The sequence below is a fragment of the Callorhinchus milii genome, unplaced genomic scaffold (assembly GCF_018977255.1).
Source record: "Callorhinchus milii isolate IMCB2004 unplaced genomic scaffold, IMCB_Cmil_1.0 Scaffold2, whole genome shotgun sequence".
Lineage (NCBI taxonomy): Eukaryota > Metazoa > Chordata > Chondrichthyes > Chimaeriformes > Callorhinchidae > Callorhinchus > Callorhinchus milii.
In genome coordinates this window covers 11,300,863-11,323,411 of record NW_024704743.1, presented here as the reverse complement: position 1 = coordinate 11,323,411, position 22,549 = coordinate 11,300,863, and the positions used below count along the sequence as shown (strand labels likewise).

At 43.5% G+C, this 22,549-nt stretch overlaps 1 protein-coding gene across 18 annotated transcripts in view; it reads left to right on the top strand.

The window, feature by feature from the left end:
• Window positions 1-9,225: 9,225 nt before the first annotated feature.
• The window catches only part of LOC103190252 (ATP-dependent 6-phosphofructokinase, platelet type), a 106,604-nt gene continuing 93,280 nt past the window's right edge, over window positions 9,226-22,549 (top strand). For 11 of the 18 annotated variants that reach the window (XM_007910964.2, XM_042346964.1, XM_007910963.2 and 8 more), the window contains exon 1: window positions 9,227-9,440. In XM_007910964.2, coding sequence (XP_007909155.1) covers window positions 9,350-9,440 — 91 coding nt within the window. In that variant the 5' untranslated portion in view covers window positions 9,227-9,349. Of the gene's footprint in view, window positions 9,441-22,549 lie in introns of all 18 variants that reach the window. The other 7 variants (XM_042346962.1, XM_042346961.1, XM_042346959.1 and 4 more) reach the window with 1 other exon arrangement.

Here is a 22,549-nt window from a genome sequence, read left to right as displayed (position 1 = left end):
CCAAGGCTCTAACAACTGAATGAGGTTTGAGTCCGTAATCGACGTTACTCCTCTGAGAGGTGAGAATGAAAACACACAGTGCGACATCATTACTGACATTTTGTTGTGTTACATTATAACTTTCATTGGCTTCAGACTGATGTGTAGGATTATATTCAGAGTTTCCAATTTATAATTGGCTCCACATAAAAGGAAAATTTATGCCCTGTAACATTCAAAAATGTATGTATTTATCACCAAAGCAGTGCTTGCGAGCAAAAAAACAGTTTCTGCTATTCTGCTAGCCTTCTGGAAAGATTGGATGTCAGGGAGACATTTGTGTCATCAAATTTAAGCTATTCTCCTGTTGATGTACCATCAAGCTAATGGTACATCAGTCTGGCTCAGTTGGCAACACTCGCATTGAGTCAGAAGGTTGTGGGTTCACATTGAGAGTTGCAACCCATATAGTCTATGCTGACACTACAATGCAGTGCTATGACTATGCTGCATTGTCAGGGATGCCGCCCTTCAGATAAAATGTTAAACTGAGGTCCTGTGTGCCTGTCCAGTGGTTGTTAAATATCCCATTGCGCTATTTGAAAAGAGAAGGGAGTTCTCCCAGTGCCTTGGCTGACAATCCCCAAATAAAAAATACCAAAACTTCGAAGATCCTCTTTGACCATGCCTATGGTCACCACTTCCTGGCTCAGTGTCAGTTAAACAGTTAAAGGCACAGAATAAATGGTATTCCGTGTGAAGGGGGCTATATAATTGTAAGTCTTCATTGTTGGTCACTCACTCCATGGCTATTTGTGAGTCGTTGCTATGTACAAATTGACTGCCATTGAGTGCGAGTGTTGCCAACTCAGCCAGACTGATGTACCATTAGCTTGATAGGAGCCACTCATTCGGGAGTGGAGTCAGAAGAGTGCGGGAGGTGAGGGGTGGTCGCCAATTTCCAAAAGTGACGTTGGCGTGATGTCATAATTAAAAAAAAAAGAAAAATGGCACTGCCGTCCCAGCCATGACCACATAGCCTGCGGGCTGATGCCGTCCCGCTGATCGCTCACTCCTGGTCTCTGCGTGCACATTTTGGCTGCTGCCCCGACCCAAGCCTCCCCCTCCACTCTAAATGTCGAGTAGCCCCTCCAGGCTACTCCTTCCATCACACCCCCCAACGTGGCGGTGGGGTGGCCCTCATCTCCAAAGCCTCCCTTGGTCTTTCCCCTTACTCCTTTGGCTGCTTCCTCTCCTTTGAGAACCTCACCCTCTTCCATCCCTCTCTCCCACTGAAAATCCTTCTGATCTACCATGCCTCTAAGCCCCCTGGCTCCTTCCTCTCTGACATCTCTACTCCTCTCCTCCCTGTCCCTCTGCTCCGAACACCTGCTCATAATGTGCAATTTCAACCTCCATTTAAACTCCCCTTGCACCACTTCTTCTGACTTCACTGCCCTCCTCTCCTCCCTACACCTTACCCTTCATATTAATTCACCGACCCACAACCGTGGCTATGCCCTCTACCTCATCATCACCCATGGCCATGACATTTCCAAACTTAGCATAGTGGACAAGGCCATCTCGGACCACTTCCTCATCTCCTTTTCCTCTCACATCCCTCTCTCCTCCACCGTACTCTACCACCCATGGAAAAGGCTACCCCCTGAGTCCCTCACAAAGGCCCTCTCGTCCTCAAACATCCTATCCCTCTGGCCTTTCGCCCGCAGAGATCCTGAAGCAGCCATCCAGCTGCTCCACGATTGCCTATCCTCCACTTTCAAGTCCCTCATCCCCCGAAATCCAGGACCATCTCCAAACCCTCCCGATCCCCCAGTATAACAATCATCTCCACTCCCTAAAAACCCAAACCCGGCTGCTTGAGCGCAGATGGCAGAAAATTGGCCTGACAGTTCACCACCAACTGTGGCTCAAGCATCTCCACAGCCGTTCTTTGACGTGGGGGAGAATGGTCTTCTACTCCAACATCATCTTGGAGGTAAAAAAAATCCCAAAGTCCTTTTCTCCATCACCCACTACCTTCTCCTCACTGCTCAGGCCTCCTCAATCTTCACATCTAATGCCAAGTGCGAGGAGGTCATGAACTTCTTTTCAACCAAAATACATAATATCCGCCAGGCAGCCTCATCCTCCTGCCTCTTGTCACCCACCACCACCCCCTCTCTGTCCCTCTCACCCTCTCATGAGCTTCTACCATGACCCCCATCCTACATTCCTTGCTCCCCATCTCTCCTTCCTCCCTCTCACCTACCATCACTTCAATTAAACCCACCATCTGCTGCCTTGACCCCTCCCCACCAACTTGCTGGTCACCTAGCTCCCCATCCTCTGCCCACTACTGGCTGATGTCATCAACCAATCCCTCTCCTCTGGATCAGTCCCAGCCCCCCTCAAAACTGCTGTCATCACCCCCCTCCTCAAAAAACCCTCCCGAGATTCCTCAAACCCCAGCCACTACCACCCTATTTCAAACTTGCCCTTCCTTGTCAAAGTCTTAGAACGCGTTGTTGTCAATCAACTCTGCGCACACCTCTCCTCCCACTCCCTCTTCGAACTCCTCCAGTCTGGTTTCTGCCCTGCCCACAGTACAGAGACCGCACTTGTGAAAGTCTCAAATGACATCCTCTCTATCTGTGACCAGGGCTCCCTCTGCCTCCTTGTCCTCCTGGATCTCTCCACCGCTTTCGACACAGTCGATCACACCATCCTCCTCCACCCCCTTTCCTCCGTCATCCACCTCAGTGGGACCGCACTCGCCTGGTTCGAGTCCTTCCTCATGAATGGCCAGCAGTACATTTGTACAAACGGCTTTTCCTCCCGCTCTCAGCCTGCGGGGTACCCCAAGAATCCATCCTTGGCCCCTCCTCTTCCTAATCTATATGCTCCCTCTTGGGGATGTCATTCGCAGACATAGGGTACACTTCCACTTATATGCGGACGACACCCAACTCTATTTTTCCACCTCTCTTTGCGACCCCCAGTCCCCTGATGTTCTGTCAGCCTGCCTGTGAGACATCAGGAGCTGGATGAGCGCAAATTTGCTTCAGCTAAATGTTGACAAGATGGAAGCCATACTCTTTAGCTCTCGTCAACATCTAAAATTGCATGGTTCTCACCTCCTCCACCTACCCAACCTCCCCTTAAAACTCTCTGAACTTGTACGCAACCTAGGCGTCAGGTTTGACCCCCTTCCTCCCCCCCATTTGGTCCCTCACCACCACCGCTTCCTTCCACCTCTGACGCATCACCCATCTCTGACAATACCTCACTCCAAAAACTCTGAAACCCTGGTCCATGCCTTTGTCACCTCCCGGCTGGACTATTCAAATGCCCTCCTCACCGGTCTCCACTCCACTACCATTCATAAAATCCAGGTCATTCAAAACTCTGCCACCCGCATTCTTATCCGCACCAAACTCCACTCCCCGATTACCCCAGTCCTTGCCAGACTGCACTGGCTGCCTGTACCAGAGAGGATCGACTTCAAATCCCTCCACTCCTCTGCACCCCCCTGCCTCTCTGACCTCCTCTCTCCTCAGAACAGCGCCTGATGCCTTTGCTCCACCTGGTCTGGCCTCCTCTTTGTCCCCCGAATCCTCTGCTCTACCATCGGTGGCCGTGCCTTCAGCCACTATGGCCCGAGGCTCTGGAACTCCCTTCCTCACTCCCTTCACCTCGACCCCTCTTTTCCTATTTTCAGGTCTTGGCTGAAGAGCTTTCTTTTCGACCGCGCCTTTGGTCACCTTCCTCCCCCTCCCCCTGGCTTGGCCCCGGGATCCGTTACTGTGAAGCACTCTGAGACGCTGTCCGGCATGGAGGGCGCTATATAAATCCAAGTTGTTGTTGTTGTTGCCATGTTCACCCACAAAATACGCACAGTCATACCACTTTATAGTGCATCCTGTGAAATGCCTTGAGATATTGTGATGATGTGACTTTATATCAAACACAAAGTTTACTATATTATTATAAATAAATATTTCCTCCACCTTGCCCCCTCCCTCCCCACTTTCAAATCCCACCTGAAGACCTTCCTTTTTAATCATGCTTACCTCCCCACTCCCTCTTCCTCTGGCTCGAGGTCACATTCCATCACTGTCAAGTGCTCCGGGACACTATCCCGCATGAAAGGCACTATGTAAATGCAAGTTGTTGTTGTAAATTAATTGCAGTTTGAGAGAGTAGTTTGGCATTTACTTTTTTTTATTTTGGAACTGTATTGATTGGTCTATTCCAGTCCTGTACATTCCTTTTGTTTCTATGGCCTCAATAAACTTAGTCACCAGAAAAATCTGAGGGACTTCTTCAAATGCAAAGAAGAGTTACAGTTTTAACAAAACAATAACAACAACAAATTACATTTGTATAGCATCTTTTACATCAGGAGGGCACGGAGGATTCTCCAAATGCAAAGAAGATTTACAGTTTTAACAAACAATAACAACAAATTACATTTGTATAGCATCTTTTACATTGGGAGGGCATTGAGCAGGCCAGAGCTCACTGAGCAGAGCAACGGGCAGGTTGGTATGTTTACAGAGGTAGGGAGGATCAAGGCTGTGGGGGGCTTTGAAAATGAGAAGGATTTTGAACTTTATACTCTGGGGCAATGGGGTGCCAGTGGAGCTGGATGTGGGTGAGATAGCTTCGCGAAGCTGGATGTACGAGAAGACACAAGCTGCAGAGTTCTGAATAATCTGTACCTTGTGGAGAGAATTGTTGGAAAGACTGACAAGCATGGGATTGGTACAATTGAACTTGGATGTAATGAATGTGTGGATGAGGGTCTCGGCGGCCTGAAGGGAAAGACAGTGGCAGAGCTGGGTGAAGGCAGAACAGGTCATGGCACGGATGTGTGGTTTGAAGGACAGTTATGGGTCAAACAAGAGTGTTAAGAGTGCTATAGTTTAGTAGTTCTACCGGTAACAGCAGTTATACGGGTTTGAAGCGATCATAAGTTGCAGTGAGTGATTTTCTGATTGTTGCTAAATATATTGACCTTGACTTCAGTCTTGTGGGTATATAATGGAATGTAATAGGATTACCCAATTATAAGGTAATTTTCCATTTGTAAGCATATTTTCCATTTCAAGGTCACACCACCAAGGTTAGTAAATGTAAGAACCAGTGGAGAATCAAAGATGCTCCTTCTTCAATGTTTGTGAATTTACTGGTGATCTGAGAATCAATTCCTTAATAGTTAAATACTTTTAACATTTTAATAAGATAATTAATGCATAATAAACCTGCCATAATTAATTTACAGTAGGTATGAAAAGTTTAATAGAGTAATTTGATGATGTTATGCTGCTTCCTTTATAGATAATAAAATTGGCACTGGGTGCACTTTATATGGACTTTCGCTTCATTTTGGCTATTAACTAAATATTTGTTCAGGAAGGACTTGCTAATAGCTCGTCTCAGTTGAATGTGTTCTTATGGTTCATTGATCACTTGCCTTGCTAACCGATGTGTGTTAATGCTGTTCTGCTTTTTTAATACAATTGGAGGAAACACATTTTAAAATAATCTCTTTTATTATGAAATCTGATTTCATAGGCGAAGAGGCAGATAGAGAGCAGATAATAATAATAATAATCATTGCACTTGATATAGCGTCTTATCATGTCATTGACCACTTCACAGAATATACTATGAAGTGAATTAACTATATTTTGTGGCAAAACCCAGCAGCCAATTGCACACAGCAGTGTCTCACAAAGAATTGTGGCTTGACCAACATTTTTTCTTCTAGCAAACAATTGGCACTTAGATGTTCTCAGAGTGATCACAATTCCCTGTAAGCAACATTGTAACCAGCAGCTTTGTATTTGACAGCTGGACTCTCTGGTAGTCACATTCATATTTTATGAAGGACATGTAAATGTCTGTCAGCACCTGAGGAGTAGGGAGTGCATAGTCACGTTGACATAGTCACGTTGAGCAGGATAAAAGAAAACAAAAACTCTCCAAGGTCAAAATCTGGTGAGGATCTCAGAGGCAATTGTTGTGTTTTAAATTATCTGGGGATTATCTGTTTGGATCCTTTGCACAAGTAGGAACATCTCAAAGAGTCACAGGAGAGTTTTACAAATTTACATTTATATAGCATCATTCACATCGGACGAACAAAAACAATCCTGGCTTGCCACCCGAACTGGGTGTGGAGACCAAGGCGGGTGGGGAGATTGCTAACCCAGGAGGCAAGAGTATGAGCCATCCTGAGTAAGAAAAATAGTACACAGACCAATGACGAAAAGGTGATCAAAGAGGATAGTCTTGAGATGGACCTTGAAGTATGGTATAAAAATCTCCTTTGGAGGTTGGTTTCTGGAGACTAGCAATTCTGAGCTAACCTATCTAAACAATGCATGGGAATATATTCAGTGCTGTTCTTTTGAACATGCAATTGCCAGTTGTCAATGTTTTGCAGTCATGGGTAATTTGAAATGTGCATGTAAAAAAAAGACAACTCCTCATTTTCGAACACTGTGGCATTTAACTAGTACTTAATGAACCAAAAAGAAAAATGTAGACAATTGTTAGGGGAGATATACTATATCTTAAAACATTTTGCTTATGCAGTAATAAACCATCGCTCCAACTTTAAATTGCAATTGAATCAGATCGTGTTACTCCTGACGCATTTAAATTAACATAATTAATAATCATTGCCTTTAATACCAGGAGGACATCTCAAAGCATCTTACAAAATATATTATAGTGTAGTGATGGTGTATTTTGTAGGTGAATTAGTGCTATTTTTTCATACTATTTTTCTTAGCTTGGCTCAGATGATAGCACTCTTGCTTCCTGAGTTAGGAGATTGCAGGTTCAACCCCTATGTCAGGAATCAAGCTCATAGACTGGATGATGCAGTACTGGGGAATTATTATCAAAGATATTTCAGATAAGATATTAAGATGGAGGTCACACCTGCTTGTTCAGGTTAATATTAAAGATTCCATAACATTATTTGAAAAGAGAAGTAAGTTTATTTTGGTGTCCTAGTCAATGCTTTTCCAGATAAATTGATCATTTACCTCATAGCTGTTTGTGGAACCTCCAGTCTCTGCTCGTAGGCCAAGCTATTCATCCTTACTATCATGTTCGTAAATCTCCTGTGTGCCCCTCTATTGTGTTGTCCTTGGAGGGACATAGGAATGTACAGAAGCAAAAGAAGAATGTCTTTGACGAGTCTCATAAGGGGAACAAAAAAAACACACTATTTTATCTTTCATAACCCTCAATATCTATCTAATTCACTTGAATTTTCTGACACAATCTGGTACCACAATTTGGTAATTACCGGATAATCTATTCTACATATTCAGCACTCTCTGTGTAAAATAATGACATCTGAAGTATCTGTTCACGTTTTCTTTTCTGACCTTGAGTGTGTGTACCCTTTTTCTAGATATCTGAGCATGCAAACACATTATTGGCATTGTTTTTTACAACTTTGGATATTTCAATAAGGTCTCCCTGGAGTCTTCTTTTCATGATGTATTCTTATTCTGCAACTAATTACAGATTGTACATTTGATTAACTTTCTCATAATAATAATCTTTACANTTTTTTCTGTGAAGTGAATTGACTATGTATTGTGTGGGCAAAACACGGCAGTCAATTGTGCAGTGTCCCATAAACAGTCGTGGATTGAGTGACCAAATTATTATTATTTTGAGGGGAGAGGGGATTATTACCCCCTGAAAGCAATGCACCAATTGACAGACAACAAGGTTCTTACTTACTGCTCGGTAAACAGAGGCATGTGGAATAAGGAAACTTGCGTAAGGCCTCGCTCTATTGGGGAATTGAACCTGGGTCCTCTCATGTGCGAGGCGAGTGCTCTAACCAATATGCAAAGGACTCCATGTACAGTGCCCAAGTATCCCTGCAATCTAAAATCAGCAATTTAACTGCAGATCTTGTCAGAGAGACATAAATGGACCCCCAAACCTCAGGTATTAAAACTCAAGCACTTAACCAATTATAACACACAAAGCTGTTGTCTGCTGCTTGTTTAAACATAGTATGCACTTGGGGCTTGTGCAGCATTCTTCATTTTTATACGTTTTATTTGTTTGAAGCAGGTGGACAGAGAGACTTCCACAGCAAAAAGTGCTGCAGCTTGTCCCCCAGTGTGACATGTGTTGCTCCTGATTGATCCAAATAAATAAAAAGCTTGCAGAGCTTGCAGTACACTGGAGGCCACTAGCAGCAAAGTTTTAGCAATGTTCTGCATTTGCCTCGAAAATTGCATTAAAAAAGACATTGTTTGAGCAGAAGATAAGTTGTTGACCTGTACCTTCCTCGTTCCTTGCAAAAGCCTCACCTCTTGCCTGCAAAGTTGCCAGAAATTAAAATTTGTTTGTAGCCCAAATACAGGCCCCAAAGTTTAAACCTTGCCTCCTATGGGTTAGCAAGAGTGCCGTTTGAAACTTTTTCTTTCATAAAAGGGAGAAAAAAAACATTTTGCAGTTTGTGCAATTTTAAATTAAAAATATAAAAATTGGCACCGTTTTTCACATACAGTATTGTATGTGGGCTATGCTGTGGGAGTCCTGTTGCTCAGTGGTTAGAGCACACGCAAGCAAGAGACCTGGGTTCGATTCCTGACAGGGCGAAATGTTGGGCAAGTTTGCTTGCTTCATACGCCTCTGTTTATCGAGCAGTAAGTAGGAACCCAGTTGTTAGTCAATTGGTCACTTTTCTGGGGGTAATAATGCTTAAAAAAATTCGTCACTCAATCCACAACTGTTTGTGGGACACTGCTATGTGCTATGGCTGCCGTGTTCTGCCATCAAAACATACAGTCATATATTCAAATATATTCACTTTACAGTAAATTCTGTGAAGGCTTTTGAGACTTCTCAAAGACGTGATAAGGCGCTATAACAAATGCAAGGATTATTATTGCAGTACGACAAAAAACGCCCAATTGGGCGTGAAGCCGCCCAATCCGACCGCATCGCCCACCTCTCCGCTCCTTAATGCCGCAGCATCTGAAGAGGATCAAAGGCGACAGCCGCCGTCGCAACCAAACGTAAGTTTGTCCCGCCCCCTCCACTCCCCGCCTCCTGATTGGTTGGATTCAGTGAGGCGGTGGGACCGCCATTGCCTGGTGCGGCTGTCAGTCGGCCGGTGAGTGACGTGACAATGGAGGGGGCGGGCAGCGCGGGGCCGTCTTCAGTCACGTTGGGTTGAGCTGCGCGGAGCTGCAGCGTTCAAAAGCGCGAGAGGAAGACACCGAGAGGGCACGACAGCCGCCGCCGCATCAGCGCCACCGTCATTTACACTTTCATTTCAGAGAAAAAAACTCCCCACACGAACAGCCCTCACACTATGGCTCAACACTCTCCAAGGAAATTGTTCGAAAACCTGAACGGGGCCGGTAAAGCCATCGGCGTCCTGACCAGCGGAGGGGATGCTCAGGGTAAGCGGAGGCTATAGCGCTGCTGGTGGGGGTTCCTGTAGTTTTGTGCATACGTTTTATAACAAAATAGCATTTTATAACAAAATAGCATTTCATAACAAAATAGCATTTTATAACAAAATATAGACCAATTTTTTTCTTAAGAACACCCAATGCAGTTTGTTTTAACAGAATGAATGATAAAAACTTATCTCTTTGTCGTTCTCTCCATTCCCGAAAGGAAGGAAGTGTCTGACTTACTGCATTTGCTCATATCTCCGCATTGCGGAGCGTTTTACAGTCGCGTTTCTTCGCTTCCCCTCACCTGACCTTGACCCAATTACACTGACAGCTACTGGAATACCATTCGAGAGAACGCGAATTATACTTATTCCACAGAGTGTATATTAATAAAGAGGGCAGCGATGGGAAAACGAAAGTTTTTGCATCTAAATCACTCGGATGCGATGGCAACTAACTCGGTCCTGACTGCTGTCACTGCTGTTTGCTGAGAGACAGAGAGAAGGGGAAAACATTTTAGTTGACAGTTTTTTAATTATTATTTTTAATTCTTCCCTTACTCCTCCTCTCCCCTACTCCACTCCTCAAATAAGATTTTTTTATATATTGGCTTGTAAAACTGTTGTGTGTTGTCGTTTTCTGTGTATGCGTCTCTCTGTCAGTCTGTCTTTGTGTCTCTCTGTCAGTCTCTTTCTCTGTCAGTCAGTCTCTGTCTGTGTGTGTCCCTCTCTGTCTGTCTGTCTCTCTCTGTTTGTCTCTCTGTCTATCTCTCTCTGTTTGTCTCTGTTTGTCTGTCTCTCTCTGTTTGTCTGTCTGTCTCTCTCTGTTTGTCTCTCTCTGTTTGTCTGTCTGTCTCTCTCTGTCTGTCTCTCTCTGTTTGTCTCTCTCTGTCTGTCTGTCTCTCTCTGTTTGTCTCTGTCTATCTGTCTCTCTGTTTGTCTGTCTGTCTCTGTTTGTCTCTCTGTCTGTCTGTCGTTGAAGGAAGATACTACGCAAGACGGGAAGAGTGGTTGGTGTGTACGTGCTGGAAATCCTGCCATCGCAGTTTCTGCGTCAGTGAGAAAGTATTACAACAGCCCTAATATTAACACGTTTTGCAAACTCATAGGTTTTTGCCAGCAGCTTTCTTTTTGTTCCCAAAGATATTTCCATCTCACTCCCTTGCCCCCCACAGCAAAGCACAGCAGCGACGGGTTGAATAGACTTGTGATGTGCTGTCATTGTTTATGGTTCTCTTCCTCCCTCTCTGCCCCTCTCCCCACACATTCCCTACTACAGAAGCAACGATTTTTACATTTATAATATTACTGCAGTGACTTTTGCAACTGGAGAATTTCTCAAACTGCTTCATTGATTCTGAGTTGAGGGTGGATGGGGTCGAGGGGAACGGTGAAAGTAAGAAACGTGACCAAAATTCGCAGTCTTTGAAAAGAACAGACATAAAGCAAACTTTGAAAGTGGGGAGGGAGGAGGGTGAGAAGGAGAGGTTTCAGATTAGAATTCCATGGAGAAAGAAAGAAGGAAAATGAGCATTTTGCATGTCAGTGGTCCTTCTATCTTTCCTGCGAGACATCTGAGGCAATATTTCCGAAGGGATTTTTCTAGCCTCTGATAAATATTGCAAATTTTTTTGTATATATTTAGAAGAAACTTGCTTCCTGACCAATTCAGCTTCAGTCCCTCAGTGAGTGAAGTGCCGCCTAAACAGGTGTTAATGACACTTGCCCCCTGTGTATGATTGTTGAAGAATGGCATTTTAACCTTGCCTCGTGCTAAATGCTGTGGATGAAGATCTTTGTGATCTATCGAGAGATTTAAATGAAAAGTGTATCCTAGGTCTTTTAAGCGGTCAATAAGCCATTTAGTCACCTTCTGAAAATCTTTGGGCATATAGATAAGGAAAAAGAAGAGGGCCAACGATGGAGCCCTGAGGTATCCGCAGGTGATTGGGTAGGGGTGGGAGGAGAAACCATTTGCTGGGATGAAATGGAGGTGGTTGGTTAAGTAGGACTCGAACCATGCAAGTGTTGAATGCGGCAGAGAGATCCAGGAGGACGAGGAGGCAGAGGGAGCTCTCCTCACAGATAGAGAGGGTGTTGTTTGTGACTTTGACAAGCACTTGACAAGCGTTTAAAATTGCCTTTTTTTTGAAGGGTTTATGGTCTTTTGAACTTATTTTGTAACAACAACAACTTGCATTTATATAGCTCTCCTCAAGCAGGGTAGCATCGCAGATCATTTATACAAACACTTATTTGGGTCCCCAGTTTGTGTTCAGTTTGCTGATCTCTGCTGGGTTTAATCCTGGGAGTGGTGGAATTTGGCACCATTCTGTATTCCTTTACCAGATAGGCTTGTTTGGGAATAGCCAGGATCCACATTTCTGATGACTTTCCATTGACATCCACGGGATTGTGTGGGTATTGAACAAGGATGAAATTGTTTGGGCTTGCTGAAACCTAGCTGTCCCCTGGTGACCCTGTCCCCCGATCGAAGCCTCCCCCGCCCCCCACCGCTTGACCTTTCTCCCCATGCCCAAACCAACCCGGTGGTGGGGTGGTTCTCATCTCACAAACTTCCCTCGCTCTTCCCACTATTCCTCCAGCTCCTTCCCCTCTTATGCAGACTTAACCCTGTACCATCCCTTCTGTCCTTCAAAATCCTCCTCATTTATTGTCCTCCCAAGCCACCTGGTTCCTTCATCCCTGACATCTCATTCATTTGGCTCTGCACAGGACACTTGAGTATAATGGGTGATTTTAATTTCACCTAAACTCCCCTTGTCCCATCTCCTCTGACTTCACTGCCCCCCTCTATACACTGAATCTCACCCTCCACTTAAACTCCCCGACCCACAACTGTGGCCACCCCCTCGACCCATGGCCTAGACATCACTGATCTGTTCATCACAGACAAAGCCATCTCAGATCACTTCCTTATCTCCCTCTCCCCTCCTATAAACCTCCACTCCTCCAAGCCCTCCACCATTTTTTCCACTCATGGAAAAAGCTTCCCCCGATTCCCTCACAACCTCTCGCTTATCCTCAGCCCTTCTCTCAATCTGGTCTTCCATCCGCAGTGATCCAGAAGTTGCTAAACGATTACCTCTCCTGAAATTTCAATTCCCGTGACCCACTGAAAACCAGGTCCATCACCAAGCTACCTGATCCCCTGGTACAACAGTCACCCTCACTCCCTCAAATCCAAAACCTGGTTGCTCGAGCACAGATGGTACAAAACCAGCCTCACAGTTAACTGCCAACTGTAGCTTGAGCATTTTCATACATACTACTGCTCACTCTCTCAAGCTAAAACTAACAGGTTTTACGAAAAACCTCCACGAAAAATAACCCCAAAATCCTGTTCTTCAGTACACATCACCTCCTCCACACCCCTTCTCAAGCACCACTGATCCTCACTTCAGATGTCAAGTGCAAAGAGATCCTGGACTTTCTGTAACATAGATAACATCCGTCTGTCTGCCTCCTCCTGCTCCCCCATGCCATCTTCAGTACACACTCCTCCTACCACCGCCCCCATCCTATGCTCCTTTGCCCCCATCTCTCCCTCCTTCCTTTCCTCCACTATCACCCATGTGAAGCTCACCACCTTCTACCTCGACCCCCTCCCCACCCAGCTTCTAGTCACTCAGCTCCCCCTCCTCAGCCCACTGCTGGCTGACACAATCAGCCAGTTCCGCTCCTCAGGCTCTGTCCCACACCCCTGTCATCAGTCCTCTTCTTAAAAACCTACCCTTGACCCCTCCAACCTCACAAACTTTAGACCAATCTCAAACCTGCCCTTCCTGGCCAAAGTTTTGGAATGCGTCGTTGCCAATCAACTTCGCACACACCTCTCCCTCCATTCTCTACTTGATCCCCTCCAGACCATGTCCTCCCAGCCCACAGCACAGAGACAATGCTCGTCAAAGTAATAAATTATATCTCTGTGACTAGTGCTCCCTCTGTCTCCTCGTTCTTCTGGACCTCTCCGCCGTGTTCGACACTTGTCGATCATGCCAACCTCCTCCACTGCCTCTACTCCCTCATCCACCTTAGTGGGACCGCACTCGCATGATTTGAGTTCTACATAACAACCCGCCAACAATGTATCTTGGCAAAAAGTTTCTCCTACTGGCCCTGCCCGGTCACCTGTGCAAGCCTCCATCCTTGGCCCCCTTCTTTTCCTTTACTTGTTCCCTCTTGGTGACGTCATCCGTAGATATGGGGTCAATTTCCACATTTATGTGGATAGCACCCAATTCTACTTCTCCTCTTCCCAGTCCGCTATTGTCCTGTCAGGCCTGGATGAGCGAAAAATTCCTGCAGCTGAATGTCAGTAAGACGGAAGCCATACTCCCATCAATATCTTCTCTCCTTCGGTCTGAACTCCTTAACCTCCCTGAGCTCTCCCTCAGACTAATTGAACCCATGCGCAACATAGGCGTCATGTTTAATCCCCAGCTTTCCTTTCTACCACACATCCATTCCCTGACCAGGACCACTTTTATCACATTGGCCGCCTCCATCTGTAGCTCACAACCAAAGTGCCGAGACCCTTGTCCATGCGTTTGTCACTTCTGGACTGAACTATTCCAATGCCCTCCTCCCTCAAAATTCAACTAATTCAAAACTCTACCAGAACAATCAGTTCTTGTCAACTCCACAGGCTCTCAATTACCGGATCGATTTCAAGATTTCAAATTTCCGTCATGCCCTTGCACCTCCCTACCTATCTGATTTGCTTACTCCCCATTCCACCACCCATTGCCACTGCTAGGCTGGCTCCGGCTTCCTGATTATTCCGCGTCCCCTCCAATTCACTATCAATGGCCGTGCCTTCAGCCACTACGCCCCAAAACTCTGAAACTCTCTCCCTCAACCCCTCCACTTTGCCCCCTCCCTCCCCACTTTCAATTCCCAACTAAAGACATTCCTTTTTGATCATGCTTACAGTCACCTCATTTCCTCTCCCCCTGGCTCGGTGTCAGATTCCGCCACTGTGAAATGCTCCGGGATGCTACCTCACATGAAGGGCACTGTTGTTGTTGTTTGGATGACAGGTGCCAATTTTATTTTTATACTCAATTTTAGGATATGATCAGTGCTGACAATTTACAAGTACTTATTGTCCATCCCTAGTGAATACTGGTGTCCAGAATTATATACAAAGCATTTGCAATTTGTTGACAAATATAACAATATAACAAGAACTGAGATGGGATCTACCAGCGGAAATCATACTAGAGCCTTGTGCATCGCATTACCTGGAGCTCAGTACAAATACAGAGAACACAAGCTACAACGACAGGATTTCCAGCACGTACACCAAGCTTCAGTCTCACTTGGCATCTTCTTTCAGTGTGAATGCTATAGATGCTAATTTAAATCAATTGGTTCTTGCATGTTCCGTTCAAAGCTATTGAGCCATCCAATGAATTGGGAACAGGCTATTTGGTGTGTGTATTTTAAAAGTCAAACCCGTGACTGGTGTGTTAATAACATTTTTTTATTGCCTCATTCAAGTCCCGTCTAAAGATCTTCTTTGACCACTCTCCCACCCCCATCCCTCCTGCCCTCCACTCTTCCTGACCCCAAATGTCAGCTCAGGTCCAAAGACCCCTGATTATCCAATACCCTAGGACGTTTTTCTGATGTGCAGGGTTGTTATTTTAAAAAGTAATAAACAATTTTGACGTGTGTGTGCCCGTCGTGGTGGTGGTGGCAGTGAGGAGAGAAGGGGAAGCGGGACTTTTTGGTTCTATTTCAAATGATTTAGGGCAGGAAATATAAATTGGATTTCCCACACCAACATTTCTATACAGTATTATACAGTACTGGCAATAGTGAAGCGACTTTGCTCCTGACAATATAAATGCAACATGTGTCCTACACAAAATTACTTTGGTTAGTCTCACCTGAGTTCCTGGTGAATATATATATATAGTCTGCAATATTAACATATTCACATTTAGCACTGAATTGGCAACTGCAGTCTGGCCACGAGAATGACGAGTGAGTAAAGTGTGTACTGGTGACTGGTGTGTAGTGTATAATACTATTTTAGCTGACTATATCACAGAGATGATTTGCTTGTGTTGCAATACAGTATTGCTGCAAATTCTTTCAGGAAGCAGAAAAAACAAATCATACTGAACCACGTTGCAATTGGATGATTCCATACCATAAAAGGCATTCTGAGGAACTGTCTGGTCTTAAAAAAGAAAGTTGGTTGCATTACAATGATCCACAGTACATGTCCCCCAGGCTTTAATAAAGATGTACAGTGTACATTTACATAAATCACAGATACAAATATTATAACGTAATAGGACAGGACTGTGAGTATAGCTCTTGTGATGTGTGCCATCAGTTATGTTATTGCCACCAATAGCTTGCTCAAGTATGCAACATGCTGTGTGTCGACGGAACAGTATTGCAGCAGAAGTCAAATGAAAGTCTTTGTATGTCTTATTTATCTTATGTATAAAAGCAATCAGAACTTACCAAAAATCAGTGGCACAATTAATCTAAACATAAGAGAGATTCACTTGAATTGCTGTTTGATATTCTTTTTTCTCTGGCTTTATCTTTGTTTCTGGTTCTGATAGTTCCTGTTTATTATTGTTTAGTTTGGATCAGTATGTTGTTTTGGCCAAGAATGCACAGTGGAATAGTGAAAGTGCTTCCCAAACCCTGGTTGCAGCATGTGTATTTGTTACTTTGTTTTACTATGAAGACTATTTTCGGTGGTAAAGAATTAAAAATACCAGCTCTTGCGGAGTTCAGATTAATGGAAAAACGTGACTCCTGTTCAGCATTTGGTTGTGCTGATTGGTTTATTTCAACAGGTAGTATTGATTTACTTTATCCAGTTATGAATGAGTAGGATAGTACAGTATATATCAGTCTATTTTACCATGAAGTGAAGACAAGTACAAAATGGATGAGAAAATATGTGGGCAATGTCAACCGTCAAGCAAGTGTTGAGCTGCAACTACACAGGCTGGGAAAAATTCTTGAACTATCTCATTCTCCTTCCTAGTACTATGTCATTCTCTATTATTATTAATTTATTCGCTGTAGCACCAAGCCCAACCCATGGATAGAGTGGGAGAATTTGGACCCACTCCTTTAAGTGCTTATGACAGTTGGGTCTGTCACGTGTTAATCACCAAATGGGACAATATCTTTTGGTATGTCACGAATACATTAAAAAGTATCTTGCTGCTTTTAGAGGTGAGCATGGCACAAATCCATGTCAATTTGCTGCTTGTGGGATATTGTCCCAGTACTAGAGAGGAGCAAAGGTATTCAATGCCTGGGAGTGTGTGTGTAGATGGGGTTGTGCAGGGGGAAGAGGAGAAAATAGCATTGCAGATTTGGGTGTTGCACTGAGATCATGATATCCTTTCATCTTAATATCATTCACATTTGGGGCATCGTCTTCACACTTAACAATAAAAACATTGGTCACTCAGTGCACGACTGTTTGAGGGACACTGCTGTGCACAATTGGCTGCCATGTTTCGCCCACAAAATATACAGTCAATTCACTTTACAGTATATTCTGTGAAGAGCTTTGAGACGTCTCGAAGACATGATAAGGTGCTATATCAAATGCAAGAATTATTATTAATAATTGCTATGGAGAAGCAATTTTATAGAAGGTTGAGATGCTATAAGGCACTATATCAACTACAGGGATTATTATTGTCCTGTCCATTATTCTGGGCATGACTTCAATCTAAATTTCAATGTCATCCATCATAATCCTCTTTGGACTTCTCATCCTGAAGCAATCCTCTTTGGACTTTTACTCATCCTGGAGTGAGAGTTGAACACCCCACCAGCATTATTATTTTACAACTAACTTGGGAGCTTGAAGGGATGCTTGAAATAGCAGCTCAAATCTAATAAGATTGTTAGAATTCAAATCCAATTGGAGTTTCAGTTTCAAAGACTTTGTCGTTCGCGCACGGATAATTTTTAAATGGTTTTGGCCACATTTTAACATTTTAAATTTTAACATTTGACCTGCAAGCAATGATTCATGCTGGTGAGATGAATCATAAGTGTTATTTTCCATGCTCCTGGGAAGGAAGTTTGGCAGGACCAGTCTTGCCTTGCAGAGAAGTAAATCTTGTCAGCAGGCAGTCCAATTTTTTGCCAGTCTATGGGGTGGAAACAAAAATATACAAATGAAAGTAAGAATCTCTAATAACAAAGGTAAACATATAGAGTGACCAAATACCACACAATAGTTGACCTCAATTTTATTTTGATCAGTTGGGTATCTGACACCTGTAGAAACCTGTCACCATGCTTAATAGTTTCTATTCCAGACCACTGAGAGTTCCACCTTCGAAACAGCCTTGTTATAATGCACGGCATTTGGGATTCATAAACTTAAATACCACATTATAACAGGTCTCCAGAAAAAGCCCCCCCACCCCGTACTCCCACTTTCTACTAGTGGCACTTCAGGAGTGGCTGGCTAGTCCTGCACCAGAAATATGCCTTTGTTTTGATCACTGCAGTGTACAGGACACTCATGTTATAAGCATACAGGAGCCCTCGGGAGGAGCGATATAACAGCATTATCCTGTAAGTATTGTTTCTGTTCATCTGGTACAGAGTGCTCAAATCTTTTCCCAGGGGGAACACACCCTACTCATGTAATCCTGGAGTTTGTAGATGTGGTTGGCAAAAAGCCAATCCTAAGGGACTCCAAAGAGTGAATTAGGGAAGCTGTTTAACTGGCTAAAACTGTGCCGCTTACTATCATGAACACAGGCAAGCTTCCACTGCTTGTCCAGCTAGGTCCACCCTGCCCACAAAGCTTTTAATTTGCAGGAATTAACAGTGGAAAGTGACTATTCTGCTCCTTCAACAACTACTAATGAGTCAAATAGCCAGTCCATTATCAGGAGTACTGTAAGGTACTGCACACCTCTCTGGCACATAGTTATCAGACCTCCAAAACTGCTACAGAGGATTGGCTTCCTTTGCTTACAAGATTCCGATCTTCTGTTGCCAACCGTCTCTCCTTGGATACAATTAAATTTTCCCCTCCAATGGAGGACAGTCACTGATTATTTACTGTTTTAAATACAGCTGTATCTGTTGACATGTGCACAATTATCCAAGTTAATTATATTGGCAGTGCCATTATCTTTACAGATAAGATCTGTTCACATAAAATTCAATGCCTTGGGACATCCTCCTGATGTGAAAAATTACAAATGTAATTTTTGTTGTTGTTGTTCGTTGTTAGCTTGGAGTTCGTTGTTGTGGTGTCTTTTGTATTATGTAACTGTATCCGCTCTGGGATCTTATTAATCTGCTGGGATATACATTCACATGGGAGTTGGAAAACCTACGGACTTCATCAAATTGCTTTGTCATCATATTTTCACTGGACTATGAAGTTGGACTGTACTGTTTACACGTCTCAGAAACTAATGAACCAATAAAATAATGATATTCCTTACATTTGACATAGCACCATTTGCATTAGGAGGATAACCTAAGGAGCGTCATGGGATATAATAATCCTTTCATTTGATATAGTGCCTTTCACGTCAGGAGGACATCCCAAAGCACTTCACAGGATATACTAAAAGTGGAGTGACTGTATTTTGTAAGAAAATGTGGCAGCCAATTTGTGCATAGCAATGTCCCATATACAGTGCAACCACAAAGTGAATGTTATTTCAGGGTTTGTTGGCCAGGACACCAGGAGAACCCCCTTCCCATTTTGAATACAGTAGTCATGTGATCTTTTATATCCACCTGAATGGACAGAATGAGCCTCAGTTTAAGATCTCATCTGAAAGACTGCACTTCCAACAATGCAGCACATTCCCAGTACTGCATTGGAATGTCATCTTAGACTATATAAATTCCAAGTCCTGATGTGGGGCTTGAACCCTTAACCCACTTTAATAATAACAATAATACTTGCATTTGATATAGCACTTTTCATGTCTTCTAGAGTCACAAAGTACTTCACAGAATATACTGTAAAGTGAATTGACTGTATATTTATAGGTGAAACGCAGCAGCCAATTGTGCACACCAGTGTCCCACAAACAGTCCTGAATTGGGTGACCAACTTATTATTATTTTTTTCTGACTCAGAGGCGAGATTGCTACCAGCTGAGCCAGGATGACACACAATGTGTCTGAAGCTGGTTTGTCCATCGTCTTGGGATGTCCTCCTGACGTGAAAGGCGCTATTCAAATGTAATTTTGTTGGATTGTTGTTGTTGCTATTGGAAGACAATGTGAAAGAGGATTACTGATATGTATCTTGAAATTACTGTTCTCGTGATCCAATTGCAGATTGCAGAAAGCTAGTGATTCAGAATGCTATAGCTTCATAGATGACGGAAGACGAGAGGAAAGGATATTAATAAAATACCTAACTAATGTCATTCCACTTATTTATTGATACGTCCTCATTTTGTTATTTATTTTGCAAGCCAAAGTCCTAAAGGGTAGGGTAGGCCTGGCTGGACAAGTGGCAGGGTTGGCGATGGTAAGAAGGACGGATTATTATGTAATACCATTTTATTAAATATCATTTCACAATATAACAATAATGTCTGAATATTGTGAATTAGAGGGAAGGAAATAATTCAGTTCTTTAGAGAAAATATTGTCCTGATCTCAAATTGCTGTTAAGACGAGTGCGCTGCAAAACTGGATCTATAGTAATATTAATCCTTGCATTTGGTATAGCTGGCATGAATTTTGCATAATTCAGATCAGGATTGAATCCCTGATTTAGCTCATTTCAGTTGCTGTGCTGAACTTAGCTCGAGTTACAGCTTTTGAAGGGCAGTTGCTGGTGATATTTGCAATCCTGAGAGCATTAACATAACTCTTGCTGGAAGTACACATGTGTTGGACAGGACAGGATTGTTTTCTGCTGTGAATCCCTGCCACACACCTGCCTAACCATCATGGGATAGTGTGCAATTCCTTACTGTCCAGGTATGAAGATGAAATAGAAACTTTGATCTGCTTAGAGCAGAACAAATAATAAATAATAACCGTTGCATTTTATATAGCGCCTTATCATGTCTTCGAGATGTCTCAAAGCTCTTCACAGAATATACTGTAAAGTGATTTGACTGTATATTTTGAGGGCGAAATGTGGCAGCCAATTGCGCACAGCAGTGTTCCACAAACAATCGTGGATTGAAGTGACCACTTTATTATTATTTACCCCTAGAAGGCAATCTGCCAATCGACTAACAACCAGGTTCCTACTTATTGCTATGTAAACAGCGGCGTGTGTGTAGAGTAAGGAAACTTGCCCAACGTTTCACCCTGCCAGGAATTGATCCCATGTATCTAGCTTGCGAGGCGAGTGGTCTAACCACTGAGCTACAGGACTCCACTACAACAACTTATATTTATAAAGCATACTTCACAAGGGGTAGAGTCTCAGAGTCCTCAACAGTAGTGGAGCTTAACACCAAGCCAAGCCAGGGTGTGGGGAGGTGACTGTAGGCATGGTCGAAGAGGAAGATCGTCTATTGGAGGGCATGCCACAACGTGGTCCTCCAATAGACTAGAGGCATCTATGTTGCATCTGAGCATGCACGCTGAGCAAGCTGAGGTACAGCAATTACCTCAGTTGAGAACCCCATCAGTCACCACATCCTCTGGTGGTAGATGCCTGACTAGCCGTTCCTTAAGAGCATAGGAAATGCTAGACAAAAAAAAACAAGGTCCATCTAGTTTTCTTTCCACCTTCCTGGCGGTCGCATGCACATATGTCCCAAACTGCCTATGTACTATATCCCATATTGTTATTTCCTAAAAGAAAACTATCTAATCTGTGTTTGAAAGAATCAACACATGTCTGCCTCAGGAGCCTGTTCCACAGGTTAACAATTTGCTCACTGAAATAGCACACCTAGCCACTGTGCTTGCGATTCCTAGTTCCAGATCATTTCTAAAAATGTTAAACAAAAGAGGTCCTAAAATAGACCCTTGTGGACCTCCACTGGTACCATTTTACCAGTCTGATGACATTCCGTGTACCACCACCCTCTGGGTTCTTCCGGTCAACCAGTTGTCTAATTGTAATATACCTCTACTGATTCCTGCTTTTTTTTTTACTAGTGCTAGCTTCTCAAGTGGAACTGTATCAAAGGCCTTATTGAAAATCCAGATATACAACAACCACAGGCTGCCTTATCAAACTGCCTTGTCACACCATCAAAGAAAACCAGTAAATTAGATTGGCAAGATCTTCCCTTCATGAACTCATATTGGCTATCATTTATTTCTCTCTAGATGCTCCATTAATTTATCTTTAATAAGAGTCTCCATAATTTTACCCACTTACTGGTCTGTAGTTTCCTGGGTCATTTTTGTTACCTTTCTTAAAAATGGGAGTAACATCTGCCTTTCTGCAGTCTCCCGGCACCTCTCCAGTATTCAGTGATTTTTGAAAGATGTGCCAGCGTTTCTGAAACTTCCTACCTTAGTTCCTTAAGGATCCTCGGATGCAATTTATCTGTCCCCTGAGATTTATTTACCTTAAGTTTACACAACTGTTGGGCAACCATGCTGGTAGTGATATGAATAGTGTCGCAACTTTTCTCTGCAACATCCTTGAGTTCTGCTTCCAGGTCAGATAGGTTATCCGTCTCCTCCTTGGTAAAGACTGATGCAAAAAATCTATTTAGCACTATTGCAGCCTGTGCAGCATTAATTGTCATGTTGTCTCCTGAACTCACCTTCAGTTGCCCTATTCCATTGCTTGTTTTTCTTCTACTGTTAATGTAACTAAAAACGTTTTGTTATTATCCTTCACATCTCTTTCCTTGTTCAGTTCAAAGCTTGTCTTTGCCATTCTGACGCCTTTTTTGCAGTGCTGGCATGACTTCTGGTATTGAGTCTGACTTGTTTCCGTGTTTCATGGCCTTAAATGCTTTTTTTTCCCTCTTTTGATTTGTTTTGTAGCCCAGTCCAACCAGGCAGGAGTACCTTTAAGCTTGGTACCTTTGCTTTGCATGGGTACACATTGTTCCATTGCTTTCATGGTCACCTCCTTGAAGGAACTCCATAGGTCCTCCACTTCCATTG